The sequence below is a fragment of the Elephas maximus genome, chromosome X (genome assembly GCF_024166365.1).
Source record: "Elephas maximus indicus isolate mEleMax1 chromosome X, mEleMax1 primary haplotype, whole genome shotgun sequence".
NCBI classification, from domain to species: Eukaryota; Metazoa; Chordata; class Mammalia; order Proboscidea; family Elephantidae; genus Elephas; species Elephas maximus.
Window position 1 is genome coordinate 137,542,171 of NC_064846.1, and position 20,739 is coordinate 137,562,909.

At 39.4% G+C, this 20,739-nt stretch overlaps 1 protein-coding gene across 1 annotated transcript; it reads left to right on the forward strand.

Moving 5' to 3' along the window:
• The first annotated feature begins 1,635 nt into the window (after positions 1-1,635).
• DYNLT3 (dynein light chain Tctex-type 3) lies at positions 1,636-19,711 on the forward strand. The gene is made up of 5 exons (XM_049872318.1): positions 1,636-1,706; positions 4,087-4,128; positions 16,714-16,837; positions 17,483-17,560; positions 17,869-19,711. The coding sequence occupies exons 1-5, from the start codon at positions 1,677-1,679 to the stop codon at positions 17,943-17,945; spliced, it is 351 nt and encodes a 116-aa protein (XP_049728275.1). The 5' UTR covers positions 1,636-1,676; the 3' UTR covers positions 17,946-19,711.
• Positions 19,712-20,739: the final 1,028 nt, after the last annotated feature.

Below are 20,739 nucleotides of genomic sequence, written 5' to 3' on the forward strand. Positions count from 1 at the left end.
TTTTCTGAAGTAACCTTGACTTGACCTACAATTTAGGAAAACCAGTAACAAACCACACATTATCAAATAAACAATCATACTTGGTTGTGTCTAAACTCATAAGATGAGAGCAGAGAGTGGAGGGATCTGCAATTCAGAAGCCCAAGGGTCCGGTTAATATCTATGTTCCCTCGTACAAGTTAGTGCACCTCTCTCGGCTCCAGTTTTACTTGTAAAATAAGAGCGTTGGACTAGAAGACTAATAAACCTTCCAACTTTGATTTTGGGAAACAAATTTGTATATTGGCTGTGATAGACTGAATAATGACCCCCCCCACCCTGCCCCACCACCGAATACACCCATGTCCTAATCCCTGGAACCTGTGAATATGTTGCCTTACATGGTAAAAGACAGATGTGATTGAATTAAGGATACCGAGATGGGGAGATCACCCTGTATGAGCTGGGTGGGTCCAATGTAATCACAAAGATCCTTATGAAGAGGAAGACAGGAAGGTCAGAGCCAGAGAGAAAAGACATGAGTGTGGAAGCAGAGGTCAGGGAGGAGAGTTGGCTACGTTGCTGGCTTTGAAGCGGGAGGAAGGGGTCATAAGCCAAGGAATGCAAGCAGCCTCTAGAAGCTGGAAAAGGAAAGGGACCAGATTCTCCCCTAAAGCCTCGAGAAAGAAGACAGCCCTGAGATTCCATTTTAGACTTGTGACCTCTAGAACTGAAGAGAATAAATCTGTGCTGCTTTAAGTCACTAAGTTACAGTGGCAATAGGAAGCTAACACAGTGGTTAAGAACTTGGGCTCTGCTATCAGACTACTTGAGTTTAAGTCCCTCTTCTACCATTTACTGGATATATGACCTTGAGCAAGTTATTTAAACTCTGTACCTCGGTTTCATCTTGGAAAAATGGGATGATGGTAACAGCACCAAACCTGTGGGGTTATTATGAGGTTTAAATGAGGAAATCCTTAGAATCATCTTGAATTTAGTAACTTCTTAATAAATGTAGCCATTGTTCTTCCGCTAAGATTTATAAAGATATGTATCCCTTCTTCCATAAATTATATCTTTCTTTTTAAATAATCATGGAGGAGGAGGGGTGTAGGAGCATCTACTTTAGGAGTTATGCATACAGACTCTCCTTTGGTCCTATTCGTGAAATAGAGGTATAAGTTTTTATATGAGAAAACTGAGGCTTTCTCCAAGTCACATAGCTAGTAAGTGGCCAAATTAAAGTGGCTTGTTCACCACTGCATTAATTAACACCTATTTGCTTCATGATGAATGAATGAACACGTGCAAATAACTACAGCAGTGAACACTCAACCAGTAACAGGGAGTCAAGACTAACTGACTAACACAAGGTCTCCCCATCTGATCCACACAGTGGTACAATTTCCAACTCTGTGGCACCTAGCCCTTGTTTCCAGAAAGGTCGGAGGCATCGAGGAAGAGGCGCCCAGACTAAAGTGCATTTACCTTCTGGGAGGCACCTTTCCACCTGGGGAGATATCTCCCACTGCCCCAGCAGCCGCTCTCTCCCACGAAGGTGGCGACACAAAGCCGAGGTCTGCGTGGGGCCGGGCCCTAGGATATAAGAGGGGCGGGGCCTCCCTAGAGGCCAGTGCGCCGCTGCGGAGCACGGCCCGCCCCTTGCTCCGCCCCCGGGGAGATTCGGCGCCACCATGGAGGAGTACCATCGCCCCTGCGACGAGGTACCGCCCCTCGGCCGCCTGTGAACGACCCCCGCCCCACCCACCCTGGCGCGGGGTCCCTGCCGACTGGTCTCTGGGCGCCTGGCGGGCCGGCGTGTTGGACTGCGGCGTTCTCCAAGCCTGGGTCCCTCCTCGGGACCCGGCATCCGCCCTGCCGGTCCTAGTCCCACCGACCTCGCGGCCCGGAGGGTGGGCTGGGGGACTGGGGGCCTGGGTGGCCAGGACGGCAGGAACGCTAGAGGCAGGTGGTGGGGCCAGGGCCGAGGGCTGGGAGGCCTGACTTGGGGTACATGGGGTGGGGATGGGGTGGCGGGCACCGCCCGTCTGCCAGGCGGGCCTTGGGAACCGGTCTTCCCAGTTGCTTCCTCAGCCCCTTGGCGTCTCCAAAGCAGGTGCCGCAGTCTCGCGGATCAGGGCATTGGTGGCAGAGCCACTCCCATCCGGAGAGCTCTCGCCTGGGTGGGCTGGGAGGAGGTGTTTTATGGATTAGGAACTCTTGCTTGCTGACTCTGGCCTTCCTAATCCTCACCAGAACCCAATGATGTCAGCTCTTATCTTCCTGTTACTGATGGGGACTCTGACTTTCATGGCGGCTTAGTGACTTGCCCAAAGTTAAAACTGCCAGGAATGATGACAGATGCTCAGTTTGAACCCAGGCCTCTGACTACCCATCTCTGGCTTCGTTTTAACCACAAGAGGGATGAGGTCTATTGGATCCCAGCATAACCTGTGACAAGCCTGCAGGGGCAGAGTAATCAGAGGCCTTTTCTCTCCAGGGGAAGCCACAGGTGAATGGTGCAGAAAAAATAAAAGTGCAGCATAAAATGCTATTGATTGGATCCGTGGAAGGGGCTTCTGGTCCATTGGGTGGCATCTTTACCATGTGGGCTTCTGTAGAAGTTAGAGCCACATTTAAATTCTGTGAAGCAGGTAGCTTACATACTTACTCGAAGGTAAATGTTTAAATGTTCTAATTTTAGAAATAGAGACTTGGGGAAGTTGGGATACAAGATATTCAAAGGCTGGCTCACTCTCTGAGGCATACCCCCAACAAGTTCTAGACTTCTATTCCTAAGAAGGCTCTTTCCTGCAGTACCTCCTGAATATATTTAAAAATAAAATTACATGTGTTGCCATGGCCACCCTGTACATCCTGATTATTAGGTGACTTTAACCGAATAGTTGGAGGTTAGAACTCTCCCAGAGGTACCTAAGAAGAAATGCCTGGCAATCTACTTCCAAAAAATCAGCCATTGAAAACTCTGTGGAGTGCAGTACTCTGCACACGTGGGGTCACCATGAATCTAAATCAACTCCATGATGACTAGTTTGGTTTTGGTTTCCCAAATTGAAATAAAATGGGCATAATTTGATTTGAAGGCTAGTTTTGAAACTAAAGAAGCTGATTTTAAGGTAGGCTGATAGTTTTAATAGGGGCAAAACATGAAAGTTCTTTTCATAATACTCCTAAATATGTAGGGTATTTTTCCACCTTTGACGTTGGGAAATTCTGTGGTTTAATTAAATGAGTAATTCTATACTCAAGATGACACATGTCAGAAACTGCTTTTTTTCAGAGTTTGTTTGGACTCATTTTAAGTTACACATGTATAGTGTTTTTTACAAAAATGCTGATGTCATAAAACACATAAAAATGTCTCCATGGAAGCAAATCATGTATTACCTGAAGTGTCTTGCTTGGTTTAGATTTCAGTCTTAAATCACATAGCCTAGTTTTCTACTCTGAGACACTGGGATGTAATTAATACTTGCTTTTAATTCAGAATTCTAGCAAGCCACTTCAAAGAAAAGACTGTTTGCAGACCTATTTATAGTACTAGATAAAAGGATAAAAATTTTGAATTAGTAAGTCAGTTCATAAAATTCAATTCAGGAAAGTCACATTTTTACCTAGGATAAGTTAAAAAACAAAACGGAAAATTATAAAGCATTCTCTTCTCGTGAACCATGTCATTCTCTCACTTCACTGCAACTATTTCCTATGGACTGATAACACATAAATCTTCATATCTACCATCTGCTTATTTCTGGAACTTTATAATGCAATGATTCTCAATCTAGGATGTTCATCGGAATCACCAGTCAAGTTTTTGTTTGTTTTGTTTTTAATGTAGTTGCCCAGGCTCTGCCCTAGACCTGATGAAACAAAATTTCCAGGGTGGTGGGTGGGAAAGTGTTCTGTATTTGTTAAAAGTGTTCTGGGTACGATTGGCAACTGTGGTAGGCCTCATGGACTTTATCAGTATGGTCTCCCATCCCTAACACCTGTCTAAGCCAGTTTAGGGTATTGTGTGTATCATCGAATCTACAAATAGAAGTTGGTGTTGAAAGCAGCTTCATCTTTTGTTTCCCCCTTTAGGTTGGTTTTAATGCTGATGAAGCCCACAATATCGTTAAGGAGGTGAGTTGCACATTTTGTTCATCTCGAAGCTTGCGTCATTGATTGAGTTTTTTTTTAAGTTATATATTTGGACTTCAGATATGAAGTTAGAAACCTTAGTGTTAAAACAACAAGATTTTAAATATTTATTCACTAACTCTCCACAGGGATATCTCTTATTTTTATTGTATGCTGTCAGGCATCTTGGGGCTTACTCTGAAAGGTGTTTAAGTACTTTCTTAGCCTACAAAACAGATTTTCTATGTTCTAAAATTGATGCTCTGTCGTTTGAATAAAATAACTTTTATTCAAGGAGGGCCAAATATTATTTTAAATGTTAATGTTATAAAAGTATGTGTGCATATGTGTGTGTGTGTGCGCATGGAGCTGGTGGCACAGTGGTTAAGCGCTACGGCTGCTAACCCAAAGGTCGGCAGTTCAAATCCACCAGTCGCTTCTTGGGGGCAGTTCTACTCTGTCCTGTAGGATCGCTATGAGTCAGAATCTACCTGATGGTTTTGGTTTTGTATGTGTGTGTGTGTGTGTGTGTACGGAAAACCCTGGTGGCATAGTGGTTAAGTGCTACAGCTGCTAACCGAAGGGTCGGCAGTTCAAATCCACCAGGTGCTTCTTGGAAACTCTATCGGGCAGTTCTACTCTGTCCTATAGGGTCGCTATGAGTTGGAATTGACTTGACGGCAGTGGGTTAAAACAGAATGCAAATGTTGTCAAAACCTTTACAACATAAAAGTACAAATGAGGGAAATTGGGAGGGAAAGTAAAGGGAAGAGCAAGAGTGATAGTTACCTCATTGTACAAAGTGGGAAGTCAGGAGAGACTCTTCTTGGTCAATGGAACTTGAAGGAAAGGATGCTGCAGTCCTTGAGAGGCCTTTTAAATAGTACCTTCTTCTATACCCAAGTTTTGACCCAAATGAAAAGACAAAAGAGTTGCTAGAAAGTGAACAAAATATCACTTTCATTATGCAGGTTGTAGCTTAGTTTGCTAACTCTGTACCCACTCGGTTCAGGCTTTGGAAGAGACACCCCAGGGAAAGTAAGTCAGCAGAAACCCTTGCCCAGGCTGGTCCCCTTCACTGATCTGGGTGGACAGGGATAGAGAAACCAAATGCCCAAGCCCGAGCCCTTTGGAAGATGAGCTCTTCTAAAGGAGAATGGTGGAGCAGTGCTTGTCACCCAGCAATGAGGTAACTCACCCCACCTCCACGGGGAGGAAGAACGGTTGGAACAAGAGGCCAGACATGCTAAGGAAAAATCCTACGTGGGGAAGGAAATATCAGAAATTGGGGAAAAGTGCAATGTAAATATATGGAATGGAAAATAGTGAATTCATTGTATGGTGAGAAGGGGAGGAGGAAGATGGCAGGGGGTCTAAAGGAAGTACAGTTTCATCTATCATAGCAGGAGCTCTATGGATCTTGTCTTTAATTGACAAGACACACTAATATATTTGGAGATATGTAAGTAACCCTTAGAAGAAATAAAAACAAGCAGGTACAACATTAAAAGTGTTTTTCTCTGGTGAATAGGACTGGAGATAGGGAAGGGTGGGAAGACACTCTTTTTCATTGTAACCCCTTCTATTCTGTTTGAGTTTTAAAGCCATGTATGTGTGTTACCTTTATTTATTTATTTTAATTAAAAGAACTGTGCTTCTTAAACTGGTATATATAAACTTGGCAGTGGCTAGGTGCTGCTAGAAGCCACCGGATGCATTTAGAGCATCAATTTTACCTAAATATTTGAGAGAGTGAGTTAAGTGAGGTATATCATTTAACTGAAAATATTTTTAAATAAAAACAAACTCTGATACATTATGGAGTCAGAAGCAACTCCATGTGGATTTTTATATGAAATATGAGACTTTAAAGAACTCTCAGGGATGCTACAGAATACTTTTAACTATACATCAGTCTTCTTCCCTCCCCTCTTCCCATGAGCCAGCTCTCTTCTACCATTGAGGGATTTCACTGGAAATGCTTGAGAGTGAGGGCCATATTAAAACATTTTAACACTTCCTAGATGATTACCTCAATTTCAGCAGTTACTTCTGTTTTCCTTATCTCTTGCTGGCATTCTTATTTTCTTTGATTCTTTACTCTGCTCCCCTGTACTTTACCTGCTAAAGTCTTAGAGTCACTCACTTATCAGTGATGCGGTATATTTTATTTGTTATCAGTAATAGAATTTACACAAAAAATCTTCATAGAAAAAAGTGAGTTACAAATGGAATTACTTTGAAACTTAGCATAAAGTATATTTGATATAGGATGCCCAGGCAGTATATCAAAGGCAATATTATTCCAACAACCAATGTTAATTGGGTTATCTGCAACATCACAAGTTCCTGAGCTGGGCTCTGGGGATACAGCACAGTTTAAAGACCTCATTGTCTAATGGGCCTCCTGGTTAATGGTAATTAAGAAGGCTAATGTCGATTAATAGTAGGTCCCTAGGTAGTGCAAATGGTTTGGCCTGGACTGCTAACCTAAAGGCTGGCGGTTCGAACCAACCCAGTAGCTCCATGGGAGAAAGACCTGGCATCATGCTTCAGTAAAGGTTAAACAAACAAAAACAAACCCATTGTCATCTCGTCAATTCGGAGTCATAGCTACCCTACAGGACAAAGTCGAACTGCCTCAGAGGGTTTCCAAGGTTGTAATCTTTAGGGAAGCAGACTGCGACATCTTTCTCCTGTGGAGTGGCTTGAACCATTCGGTTAACAACTGAGTGCTTAATCACTGTGACGCCAGGACTTCTTCCCGTAGAAATTACAACCTAGGAAACCCTATGGAGCAGTTCTGTTCTGCCACATGGGGTCGCCATGAGTCACAATCAACTTGATGACAGCAACGGATTTATTTAGAGTGGGACCCCCCCCAAATGGTGTCTACCATTGTTTAGAGCAGAACTTGGAGTGGTCCTTGTAGATAACCTGAAAATAAACGAGTGTTCTTATTTTCTCATCAAGGAAGCGTGGTCTGTTGTCATTAGGTGCCATAAAGTCGATTTTTGACCCACAGCAACCTCATGTGACAGAGTCCTATAGTGTTTTCTTGACTGTAATCTTTAGGGAAGCAGATCACCAGGTTTTTCTCTGGCGGAGGCCTGGGTGGGTTTGAACCATCAACCTATTAGTTAGCAGCTGAATACTTAACCATTGTGCTACCTGGGCTCCTATAAATCTTTTTTTTTTTTTAATTTTTATTGTGCTTTAAGTGAAAGTTTACAAACCAAGTCAGTCTCTCATATAAAAATTTATATACATCTTGCTATATACTCCTAGGAAACCCTGGTGGCATAGTGGTTAAGTGCCATGGCTGCTAACCACAGGGTTGACAGTTCGAATCCGCCAGGCACTCCTTGGATACTCTATGGGCCAGTTCTACCCTGTCCTATGGGGTCACTATGAGTCGGAATCAACTCAACGGCACTGGGATTGGTTTTGGTTTGGTTACGTACTCCTAATTACTCTCCCCCTAAAGAGACAGCCTGCTCCTTTTCTCCACTCTCTCTTTTCGTGTCCATTTCACCAGCTTCTAACCCCCTCTGCCCTCTCATCTCCCCTCCAAATAGGAGATGCAAACATAGTCTCAAGTGTTTACTTGATCCAAAAAGCTCATTCTTCACCAGTATCTTTTTCTGTGCCATTGTCCAGTCCAATCCCTGTCTGAAGAGTCAAGTTTGGGAATGGTTCCTGTCCTGGGCTAACAGAAGGTCTGGGGACCATGACCGCCGGGGTCCTTCTAGTCTCAATCAGACCATTCGGTCTGTTGTTTTTTTTTTTTTAATTAACTTTTATTGAGCTTCAAGTGAACGTTCGGTCTGGTCTTTTTATGAGAATTTGGGGTCTGCATCGCACTGCTCTCCTGCTCCCTCAGGGATTCTCAGTTGTGTTGCCTGTCAGAGCTGCCATCGGTTGTAGCCGGACACCATCTAATTCTTCTGGTCTCAGGCTGATGTAGTCCCTGGTTTATGTGGCCCTTTCTGTCTCTTGGGCTCGTAACTACCTTGTGTGGTTAGTGTTCTTCATTCTCCTTTACTCCAGGTGGGTTGAGACTAATTGATGCATCTTAGATGTCCACTTGCTAGCGTTTAAGACCCTAGACGCCGCTCTCCAAAGTGGGATGCAGAATGTTTTCTTAATAGATTTTATTATGCCAGTTGATTTAGATGTCCCCTGAAACCACGGTCCCCAAAACCCCACCCCTGCTATGCTGACCTTCGAAGCATTCAGTTTATTCAGGAAACTTCTTTGCTTTTGGTTTAGTCCAGTTGTGCTGACCTCGCCTGTATTGTGTGTTGTCTTTCCCTTCACCTAAAGTAGTTCTTATCTACTATCTAATTAGGGAATACCCCTTTCCCACCCTTCCTCCCTCCCCCCCATAACCATCAAAGAATATTTTCTTCTCTCTTTAAAATATTTCTTGAGTTCTTATAATAGTGGTCTTATATAATATTTGCCCTTTTGCAATTGAGTAATTTCACTGAGCATAATGCCTTCCAGATTCCTCCATGTCGTGAAATGTTTCACAGATTCCTCACTGTTTTTTTTCGATGCATAGTATTCCATTGTGTGAATATACCATAATTTATTTATCCATTCATCCATTGATGGGACCTTGGTTGCTTCCATCTTTTTGCTATTGTAAACAGTGCTGCAGTGAACGTGGGTGTGCATATATCTGTTATGTAAAGACTCTTATTTCTCTAGGATATGTTCCAAGGAGTGGGATTGCTGGATCGTATGGTAGTTCTATTTCTAGCTTTTTTTAGGAAGTGCCAAATCAATTTCCAAAGTGGTTGTACCATTTTACATTCCCACCAGTGGTGTATAAGTGTTCCAGTCTCTCCACATCCTCTCCAACATTTATTATTTTGTGTTTTTTGGATTAATGCCAGCCTTGTTGGAGTGAGATAGAATCTTATTGTAGTATTGATTTGCATTTCTCTAATGGTTAATGATCGTGAGCAATTTCCTCATGTATCTGATAGCTACCTGAATGTCTTCTTTAGTGAAGCATCTGTTCATATCTTTTGCCCATTTTTTAATTGGGTTATTTGTCTTTTTGTACTTGAGTTTTTGCAGTATCATGTAGATTTTAGAGATCAGGCCCTGATCAGAAATGTCATAGCTAAAAACTCTTTCCCAGTCTGCAGGTAATCTTTTTGCTCTTTTGGTGAAGTCTTTGGATGAGCATAGGTGTTTGATTTTTAGGAGCTCCCAGTTATCTAGTTTTTCTTCTACATTCTTTATAATGTTTTGTATACTGTTTATGCCATGTATTAGGGCTCCTAACATTGTCCCTATTTTTTCTTCATGATCTTTATCATTTTAGATTTTATATTTAGGTCTTTGATCCATTTCGAGTTCGTTTTTGTGCATGGAGTGAGGTATGGGTCTTGTTTCGTTTTTTTTGCAGATGGATATCCAGTTATGCCAGCACCATTTGTTAAAAAGACTGTCTTTTCCCCATTTAACTGATTTGGGGACTTAGTCAAATGTCGACTGCTCATATGTGGATGGATTTATGTCTGGATTCTCAATTCTGTTCCATTGGTCTATGTGCCTGTTGTTGTACCAGTACCAGGCTGTTTTGACTATCGTGACTGTATAACAGGTTCTAAAATCAGGTAGAGTGAGGCCTCCCACTTTGTTCTTTTTCAGTAATGCTTTTCTTATCCGGGGCCTCTTTCCCTTCCAAATGAAGTTGATGATTTGTTTCTGCATCTCATTAAAAAATGTCGTTAGAATTTGGATCCAAATTGCATTAAATCTATAGATCACTTTTGGTAGAATAGACATTTTTACAATGTTAAGTCTTCCTATCCATGAGCAAGGTGTGTTTTTCCACTTAGGTAGGTCTCTTGGTTTTTTGCAGTAGTGTCTTCTAGTTTTCTATGTATAGGTCTTTTACATCTCTGGTAAGATTTATTCCTAAGTATTTTATCTTCTTGGGGACTACTGTAAATGGTATTGATTTGGTGATTTCCTCTTCAATGTTGTTTTTGTTGGTGTATAGGAGTCAAACTGATTTTTGTATGTTTATCTTGTACCCTGATACTCTGCTGAACTCTTTTATTAGTTTCAGTAGTTTTCTTGAGGATTCCTTAGGGTTTTCTGTGTATAAGATCGTGTCATCTGCAAATAGAGATACTTTTACTTTTTCCTTGCCAGCCTGGATGCCCTTTATTTCTTTATCTAGTGTAATTGCTCTGGCTAGGACCTCCAGCACAACGTTAAATAAGAGTAGTAATAAAGGGAGTCTTTGTCTTGTTCCGGATCTCAGGGAGAATGCTTTCAGGCTCTCTCCATTTAGGGTGATGTTGGCTGTTGGCTTTGTATAAATGCCCTTTATTATGTTGAGGAATTTTCCTTCTATTCCTATTTTGCTGCGAGTTTTTATCATGAATGGGTGCTGAACTTTGTCAAATGCCTTTTCTGCATCAGTTGATAAAATCATGTGATTCTTATCTTTTGTTTTATTTATATGATGGATTACATTAATTGTTTTTCTAATGTTGAACCATCCCTGCATACCTGGTATGAATCCCACTTGGTCATGGTGAATTATTTTTTTGATATGATATGTTGTTGAAGTCTATTGGCTAGAATTTTGTTGAAGAACTTTGCATCTAAGTTCATGAGGGATGTAATTTACTTTTTTTTTTTGTGGTGTCTTTACCTGGTTTTGGTATCAGGGATATGGTAGCTTCATTTAATGAGTTAGGTAGTATGCCATCATTTTCTATGCTCTGAAATACCTTAGTAGTAGTGGTGTTAACTCTTCTCTGAAAGTTTGGTAGAACTCGTAGTGAAGCCTTCTGGGCCAGGGCCCTTTTTTTTTTTTTTTTTGGGAGTTTTTTGATTACCTTTTCAATCTCTTCTTTTGTTATGGGTCTATTTAATTGTTCTACCTGTTTGTGTTAGTTTAGGTAGGTAGTGTGTTTCTAGAAATTCAGCCATTTCTTCTAGGTTTTCAAATTTGTTAGAATACAATTTTCCGTAGTAATCTGATATGATTCTTTTCATTTCATTTGGGGTCTGTTGTAATATCGCCCATCTCATTTCTTATTCAGGTTATTTTCTTCCTCTCCTGTTTTTCCTTTGTCAGTTTGGCCAATGGTTTATCAATTTTGTTGATTTTTTTCAAAGAACCAGCTTTTGGTCTTGTTAATTCTTTCAATTGTTTTTCTGTTTTCTATTTCATTTAATTCTGCTCTAATGTTTATTATTTGCTTTCTTCTGGTGCCTGTGGGTTTCTTTCATTGCTCTTTTTCTATTTGTTCAAGTTGTAGGGATAATTCCTTGATTCTGGCCCTTCTTTTTGTATGTGTGCATTTATTGATTGACCTCTGAGCACTGCTTTTGCTGTGTCCCAAAGGTTCTGATAGGAAGTGTTTTCATTCTCATTGGATTCTGTGAATTTCTTTATTCCATCCTTAATGTCTTCTATAACCCAGTCTTTTTTGAGCAGGGTATTGTTCAGTTTCCAAGCGTATGATTTCTTTTCACTGCTTTTTCTGTTATTGATTTGTGCTTTTATGACCTTATGGTCAGAGAAGCTGCTTTGTAATATTTCAATGTTTTGGATTCTGCTAAGGCTTGCTTTATGACCTAATATGTGGTCTATTCTAGAGAATGTTCCATGTGCATTAGAAAAGAAAGTATACTTGGCTGCTATTGGGTAGAGTGTTCTGTATATTACTATAAGGTTGAGTTGGTTGATTGTGGCATTTAGATCTTCTGTGTCTTTATTGAGCTTCTTTCTGGATGTCCTGTCCCTCACTGAAAGTGGTGTGTTGAAGTCTCCTACTATTATTATGGAGCTGTCTATCTCACTTGTCAATACTGATGAGTTTATGTATCTTACAGCCCTGTCATTGGGTGCATAAGTATTTAATATGGTTATATCCTCCTGGTATATTGTCCCTTTAATCATTATATAGTGTCCTTCCTTAGCCTTTCTGATGGATTTAACTTTAAAGTCTATTTTGTCAGAAATTAATATTGCCACTTCTGCCCTTTTTTGACTGTTGTTTGCTTGAAATATTTTTTTTTTATCCATTGAGTTTTAGTTTATTTGTGTATCTAAGTCTAAGCTGTGTCTGTTTTAGGCAGCATGTAGATGGACCATGTTTTTTAATCCATTCTGCCTCTCTCTGTCTCTTTATTGGTGCATTTAGTCCATTTACATTCAGCATAATTATGGATAGGTATGAATTTAGTGCTATTGTTTTGATGTCTTTTTTTGTGTGTTGTTGACGGTTTCTTTTTCCCACTTAATTTTTTGTGCTGAGTATATTATCTTTATATATTGTTTTTCCTTATATTCATCATTGTTGATTTTGTTTTTCCTGAGTCTCTATTTTTTTCTTGTATTTTATTTTGATTTGTAGGATAGTTTGTCTCCTTTGTGGTTACCTTATTATTTACCCCTATTTTTCTAAATTTAAACCTAACTTTTATTTCTTTGTATCGCCTTGTCTTCCTCTTCATATGAAAGATCTATGACTACATTTCTTAGTCCCTCTTTATTGTTTCAATGTTGTCTTCTTTTGCATAATAACATCACTGTTTCCCTATTTTGAGTGTTTTTTACTCTTGGTTTATTTTTGTGATTTCTCTGGGTTGACATCTGATTGCTTTGCCCAGTTTTTTAGTCTTGGGTTGATACCTGGTATTATGGATTTTCTAACCAAAGAACTCCCTTTAGTATTTCTTGTAGTTTTGGGTAGATTTTTATGAATTCCCTAAACTTCTGTTTATCTGGAAGTGTCCTAATTTCACCTTCATATTTGAGAGACAATTTTGCAGGGTGTATGATTCTTGGCTGGTAATGTTTTTCCTTCAGTGTTTTATATATGTCATCCCATTGCTTTCTTGCCTGCATGGTTTCTGTGTCCTTTGTAGATGACTTTCTGTTTATCCCTAGCGGCTGTTATAATTCTCTCTTTATCTTTGGTTTTGGCAAGTTCGATTATAATATATCTTGGTGACTTTCTTTTAAAATCGACCGTATGTGGAGTTCGATGAGCATCTTAGATATCTTCTCATCTTTCATGGTATCAGGGAAGTTTTCTGCCAACAATTCTGTCTGTATTTTGTTATCCCTCCCTGTTCCGGTACTCCAATTACTCGTAGATTTTTTCTCTTGATAGAGTCCCACGTGATTCTTTTAATGTTTCTTCATTTTTTAAAATACTTTTATCTGATTTTTCTTCAGATATACTGGTGCCCAGTGCTTTATCTTCAAGTTCACAAATTCTGGCTTCTTGTTTAATTCTGCTCTTCTGACTTTGTACTGAGTTGTCTACGTCCGTAATTTTATTGTTAATCTTCTGAATTTCTGATTTGCTGTCTATGGATTTTTCTAGCTTATTAAATTTTTCATTATGTTCCTGAATAATCTTTTTAGTTTCTTTAACTCCTTTATCTTTGTGTTCCTTGGCTTGATCTGCATATTGCCTCATTTCCTTCCTGATGTCTTGAAGGGTTCTGTATATTAATCTTTCGTATTCTGCCTCCGGTAATTCCAGGAAGCCACTTTCATCTAGAAGACCCCTTGATTCTTTGTTTTGAGAGCTTGTTGAGGCGATCATGATCTGTTTCTTTATATGACTTGATATCGAGTGTTGACTCTGAGCCATCTATAAGTTATGTATTAGTTTATGTTTGCTTACTGTATCATAGCTTCTTGCTTTGTTTTGTTTTGATATGCCCAGATGGATTGCTTGAGTGAGCTAGCTTGATTATTTTCATCTTTGGGGCTCTGACGTCCTGTCCGAAGATGGCTAGAGCTGTTATCAGGTATATCAATCTAGGAGTCCATTTACTTTTCTTGTATGAATTCAGCTCAGGTGTCCAGGTAGCTGATCATCAAGTGTGTGGTTCAGGCTCTGTCTTATGTCTTACAGTCTTAGAGGGGCAGGGGTGATTGGTGTAGGTACCGGTATCTGGTTGCAGCAGGGGGTCACACTCTGAACAAGGCAGGAGGCTGAGAATCATCCCCCAAATGTCTCTGAGGAATGCGTGTGCCTGTTCCCTAGAGTGTACAAGTGGGTGGGTTCTGCAGATGGACCATGTGCACCCAGTGTTTTTGTTTTTAAGGACTGGGAGGTACCAGTTATCCTTGGACCCCTGTTGCGGGTGGCTGGGTGACCTGAGTGGAGCCACCAGTCCTTAGGCCCCTGATGTGGGTAGGTGAGAACCCTGTTTAATAGGCAAAGCAAAGTCAAACATCAAACACCCACCTCTCCACTACACAGCTGAAACATTTGTAGTCTGCCAACAAGGGCCTGTTCTCCTGAAACAGGCCCACACAGGTCCATGCAGAGGGGAAAGTTACTCAAAGTCCATTGTCCGTTTATGCCTGGACAGGAGTCACTTCTGTCCTGAGCTCCCTGGTTAGTGGAGCTGTCAAATTATCTTTTCCCCCAGTTGCAAATTTATTCTTTCTCCAGGGCTTGGGGGATGGCTCTCGGTGCTTAACAGGGCCTGTCCTAGGCCCCGGGATATCAACAGCCGCTGAAGCCAGCTTGGGGGCGGGGGGTGTAGTAAAATGTAGGCAAGTACTTAGCTTTTGCCGAGAGCACCGTTCTTCTCTGGTTCCGGAGGTGTGAGTATGCTGTGTGGTTGGCTGCTTCTCCCTGAGGAAACTGCGGCCAAACGCTAGTAGCAGCCTGCCACCGCCGTTCCCAGGAATGGTGTCTGAGGGCTCCTGGCAATTCAGGTCTGGTAACTCCTCTCCGCTTCTGATCCATCTCTTCCTCACCCTGTCCCTCAGTTCTTTTTCTAAGCTTGCCTTTGATGTTCAGGGCCCCTAGCTTGTCATAAATATACTCATTTCACTTGTTTTTTCGGGTCTTTTTTGTAAGAGGGCTCGCCGGAAGCATCTGTTCTGCCATCTTGGCCCTGCTTCTCTCCTATAAATCTTTACCACAATCTAATTGAAGTAAATGAAAGCTGTGTGTGCGTGTGTGTGCGCATGTGCACACACATGCGTTTTAAGCTGGATTCTATCAATGAAATGCATGATTGCTTTTTATTATTCAGTCTCTAGTGCATGAATATAAACTGACGATAGCAGCAATAATAATAATAATGTCTAACATTGGCACAGTGGTTAAGAGCTTGGCTTCTAAACAAAAGGTTGGCAGTTCAAATCCACCAGCTACTCCTTGGAAACCTTATGGGGCAGTTCTACTCTGTCCTATAGGGTCTCTCTGAGTACTTGACAACAATGGATTTTTAATATCATTTTAGTACTTACTCTGTGCTTACGGTCACTGTGCTGAGCACACTTGTTATCTCATTTCATTGTCCCTTTCATCCTCACAACAACCTGATAAGATGATGCTGTTATTCCTAGTTGAAGGATTAGGGAAGAAGGGCTTGGAGAGGTTATGTTACTTGCTAAAGATCACACAATAAGTAGGTGGCAGAACTGGCCTTAAAACTTAGAATTGTGGTACTACATCCAGTGCTTTTATTGCGTGTCAGAAGTGTATGCAAATAAGCAGTATGGAAAATTTATTTAACCTTCTCTTTTCTAGAACCTCTAAAAAATGATGTTTGTTGATCATTTACTTTCAGTGGCACATGTGCTAGTTGTTTTATTGCTAAGCAATTACATAGTATAAGTGATAATATAGTTTTTATATATGAGAAGTATATTTTTAAGTTAACCCCATCCTATGTTTATAGCAGAGCCCTGGTGGTGCAATTTTTAAGAGCTTGGCTGTGCACAAAAGGTTGGCAGTTTGAATCCACCAGCCATTTCTTGGAAACCCTACTGGCCAGTTCTCCTCTGGCCTGTAGGGTCGCTAGGAGTCAGAATCAACTCAACAGCAATGGGTAACGGGCAATGCCAATTCATTCTGATTCAAACCCCTGCTGAGAATTTGCATTTCCACCCCAGATATACTGAATCAGAATCTACAGTTTAACAAGATCCCCAGGTGACTCTTATGTATAATAAATTTTGAGAACAACTGTTGTACTGGTGGTGCAAAGAATTGGTCCCTAACCAGCAGCATTAGCGTTGCCCGGGAAGTTGTTAGAAATGCAAATTCTCAGCAGGGGTTTGAATGGAAGGAGCTTGTTTGAAGCCCTGGTTTCTACCATGAGATTCAGTTCAAATCCCAGCTGTTTCAAAGTCATTCTTTAACCAGTTGGTATCACTGTCTTTTAATCTCCTCCGCTATGATCGTTTTATGACCTAACTTATTACTCTCAATTAGTCTTCCTGTGTTGGGGATATCAGAGTTTTTTTATTAGCCTCTCTGCTTGACTGTTAGGTTCTTTACAACAGAGGCCGTGTCATATTTATGTTTATATGCCCCGTAGTGCGTGATCGAGTGAGATAACACACGTGGAAACTTTGAAAGCTGTTAAGCAATTAGAGACCCTGCGTAATAAGTATTTACCAAATGCATATTTTCCAAAAATATCTTACTGGGTTATAAATATATTTGATACTCAGTGCTGTCGAGTCGATTCAAAATATTTGATATCTTGAATAATTTTTTGCTATTTATGTAAAACATCCTTTTGGGCTAATTTAACTGCTCTCTGCTCTTTTAGTGTATAGATGGGGTCTTGGGTGGTGAAGATTATAATCAAGACAATATCAACCAATGGACTGCAAGCATAGTGGAACAATCCTTAGCCCATTTGGTTAAGTTGGGAAAAGCTTATAAATATATTGGTAAGTATCAGTGTTCTTCCTCACTAATTTATTCACCTTTGTCTTTGTGAATTTTTCTTAATTTAGAGAATATATACGAATGGTAGACACTTAAATTGGATATTAATAGGATATGAAGGACTTCTGACTGACTTATTGATTCAAAAATAATATGTGATGTTAACTAAAAAATAGAGACCTCTACTCTAAAGCAGTTTGAGCCACTGCCAGCTATCTGCTTGTCCTGGGTAGTACTAGTCTTTACGTTTGTATTAGTTATGTCTTTCCACTGAAACCCCCTCAGTCCTACTGTCTTTCAGTTGTCTCATGCCTCCTTACTTGTAGGAGTGTGAAGTTCCACTACATAATTTATAAAGGTGAATATTTTTTTTTATCCGTGTCTGTATTATGCCTATGGGACAAAGCACACAATTTGGCACAGAAATTTACTGCCATACAATCGCCAGTGGTTATGGCAATGGGCAACAAACAGACTGGATCCAGTGGGGTCTAAACCATGATTTGGGTAGTCAAGATGATAGACTTACTTGTTGCAATCCTTTTGCTGAATATTTTGTTTTCAGTTATTTTTACAGCTCTCAGATCTCTGAACCAAGACACTGCCGTCTTCCTTTGTATGTGTTCTGACTCTGGCTTTATTTTTAGTGACCTGTGCAGTGGTGCAGAAGAGTGCATATGGCTTTCACACAGCCAGCTCATGCTTTTGGGATACCACATCCGATGGTAAGAGCTCTTAAAGCTGATTTCAAACAAAAGCCAACTTCTAGTGACGTCAAACAGTGCACTTTTTATCAAATGCTGATTTATCTCTTGTTAAATTCTGAAAGGAACTCTCTCAAGACACTTGCTTTGTACCTAGTGACAAGTGTGCCTTCAGACAAATATGAAAGGTAAAGATTTAACTGACTGAAGGAAATAGGATAGTAAAACCTATTGAAAACTGTGTACATATATATATACACATACATATATGTCTAGGTCATTTGGATGTTTTGCTGGTATTCGAAAGTTCTGTTTTTGTGTGTTTTCAGGAACCTGCACTGTAAGATGGGAGAACCGAACCATGAACTGTATCGCCAATGTTTTCGCCATTGCTATTGTCCTGTAACTGACTAAAAATGTTAGGCCAAAGCCATTAACTTAAGAATTTGCCAGTGTATCCTTTCTAAAAAAGAGTAGTAGTTCCTTATCAATGCACTAGATGAGAAGTGTGCAATATGCTTCAAAGCTATCAGCAAAAACTGAATCTTATAAGCAGGCATCTCATAGTAAGTTGGCAGACTATTTCATATTCTACACAGAATCATTAAAATAGGAAAAATTGAATGTTTGCAAAAATAAATGCAGAAATATGGCATGATATGGAAATGTAATCTTATATTTATACCAGTTTTTCACTAATTGTATGTACCTAAAAAATGGAGGAATCCATTTAGATAATAAAATTCCTCTCTCTAGAGAAGCTGACAGGGATAAACAGATGATCAAAAAGCTACAAGGATAAATGTGGAGACAATAAGAATTAGTTAACACTTAAGTTTTTTTTTTTCCCCCTCACTTAGTTGTACATGAAATTTAGTGGAAAGTAATTGTCTTTTTTTTTTCCTGTCTACCACTATTACAGTAAAAAAAGCAACTATGATTAACTTGTTTACTTTTTCTAAGAATTGTTTAATCATTTTTTTTATTTCAAAGTATTGGATTCACATTTGAGTGTGAATTAATCTTGTGACCTGGATTCCCTGGTTAAACAAAATTAGTTACAGTGTATGGTAAACAGCATATGACTCATAAACAGTTGCCTTGCAGCTTATTCATTACATGGCAAAGGAAGATTTATTGAATGCCTATTTGGGCATATTTCTCTGCTAGGCATCACAGACATCAATATGCTGATCAGATTCTCCATTCAATTTGGCACCTGTTGAGTTGAAAAACTGTAGCAGTTATGTTTGGGAAAGATAAAAAAGAGTTGGTTTGCAAGAGAGAGGAAAAAAGTGAATCTGGTTGTCCATGTAGAAGTAAGCAAAATGAAAAGCACTCGTTATTGCCAGAGAATTATAGATGTTATTTTAAGGATTGCTCCTAGCAAGTTTAAAAATGCATAAAATATGCAACTCTTAGTTACAGGCCTTATTAGAAATCTAACTATCCTAGCAGTGAATTACATCATTGCATTAGTTATAACCATCTGTAAATAATTTTAAATACTCACTACGAGGGATTCAAATTGAGTAGGGTAAAGTATAAATTAAAAGCATACAATCACTAGCAGGTTATCTAATAACTCAGGGCTTATGAAATGTAAAATTTATTAAGAAAATAAGAGGTGAAAAATTAGGGTACATACAGCTGGCCACCAAATGCGAAGTCAATCTGCTATTTGACCTGGAAAACAAAATCAATTTTGCATACCACTGGCACTAATACATATAGTGAAATCAGGATTCATTGGAATTTTTTGAGGGAAAAAAAGCTTAGTATTAGTTTTGACAATATTCAGGGAGTATTCTTCTAGGAATACTCTGTGCATGTTTGATGTTTGGCTGAATAACAATAATTGCTCCATGTTTAAGAAGAATATTAAGAAAATACAAGGGTACGTTTTGACATGTCAAAAATTCACATAGTCGTTACCTTTATGTTACTTTATGCTGCTGGCTTTTGTGCCCTTGAAGATTTTATTAGTGACCAAAATATCTGTGTAGTTAAGGCTCATTTTTGGTTATTGTGGTATAGCTCTTTTTTTTTGTACGTTTTTTTATCATTGTTACTGAAGCCTGATTTTAAAAAATCGTTAAAACATACCTCGCGAACCTGCTGTCTGCTCTGTTTCTAGTGAAAATATAATAAAGATTATCTGCTTCTGCTGTATTCTTGCTTCTGGATTATCATTGAATAGTTAAAAAAAAAGCCGTTAAACTTAAAGAAATTCTGAAGAGGAGGAATGGGAAAGATAAATTAATAGGGGACCACATAGATTGTACAGGAAAAATACCACTAAAAATAGCAACATGAACCCAGTATTCACCATTGCAGAATAATTACTAATAGCTTCTAGTTTATGCCCTTTATGATTTTAACATAAAATTTTATAAAAATAATCTGTGTAAAAGTATATTAACTATTGGCTTCTAGTGATTATTTTTGGTAAGGAACTTTGTTCTGTTTGTCAACTTACAATTGAGTTGTTGCTGTTTTTTTCTTTTAATTAAGGGCTTTAAGCATGTGAAATTAGGATATTCAAATGTAAGTACTACCGTTTTTGTAAAGCTATAATTTATGTTTGTAAAGTACCAGTATTCTACCCTAAATAATGGTAACATCTCATTACATTTTCTCTAGTAAAAAGTACCTTTCTGTTCTTCTTTCCAAGTTGGATGTTATCTAATTATGAGTCATCAAATGTATTTTCACCACCTACATTCATCATCACTCTTTTCTTGTTTCTTGTAAAAATATAAATAACAACAGTTGAAATCCAACATTTTTCACATGTACAATTCAGTGACACTAATTACATCAATCATGTGCAACCGTCATCACATTTTAAAGTTACCTTAGGATGCTTAGTTTAAGTGAAAAAATTTTCTGTTCTTGATTACAGTTTTTAAAAAGTGGGAGAAAAATCTGTGATTATAGCAAAGGAATTAGGTCTATCTCATAGCAGACACCAAAGCAAAGTTTGAAAGATAAATTGAAAATTTCACCTCATGTGCTAGAATCTATCCAAGGGGAATTAGCTTTATAATCCAGAAAGTGGATCTATATTTGTGACTCAAGAGGTTCGCAGTTTCAGTGTCTAGTAATTCTGTAAAATTGACCTTACACACTTAGGAAATACCCTATAAAGGAACCTTAAACATTCGGCCCTTCTAAGATTTAGGTGGCCATCATTCATG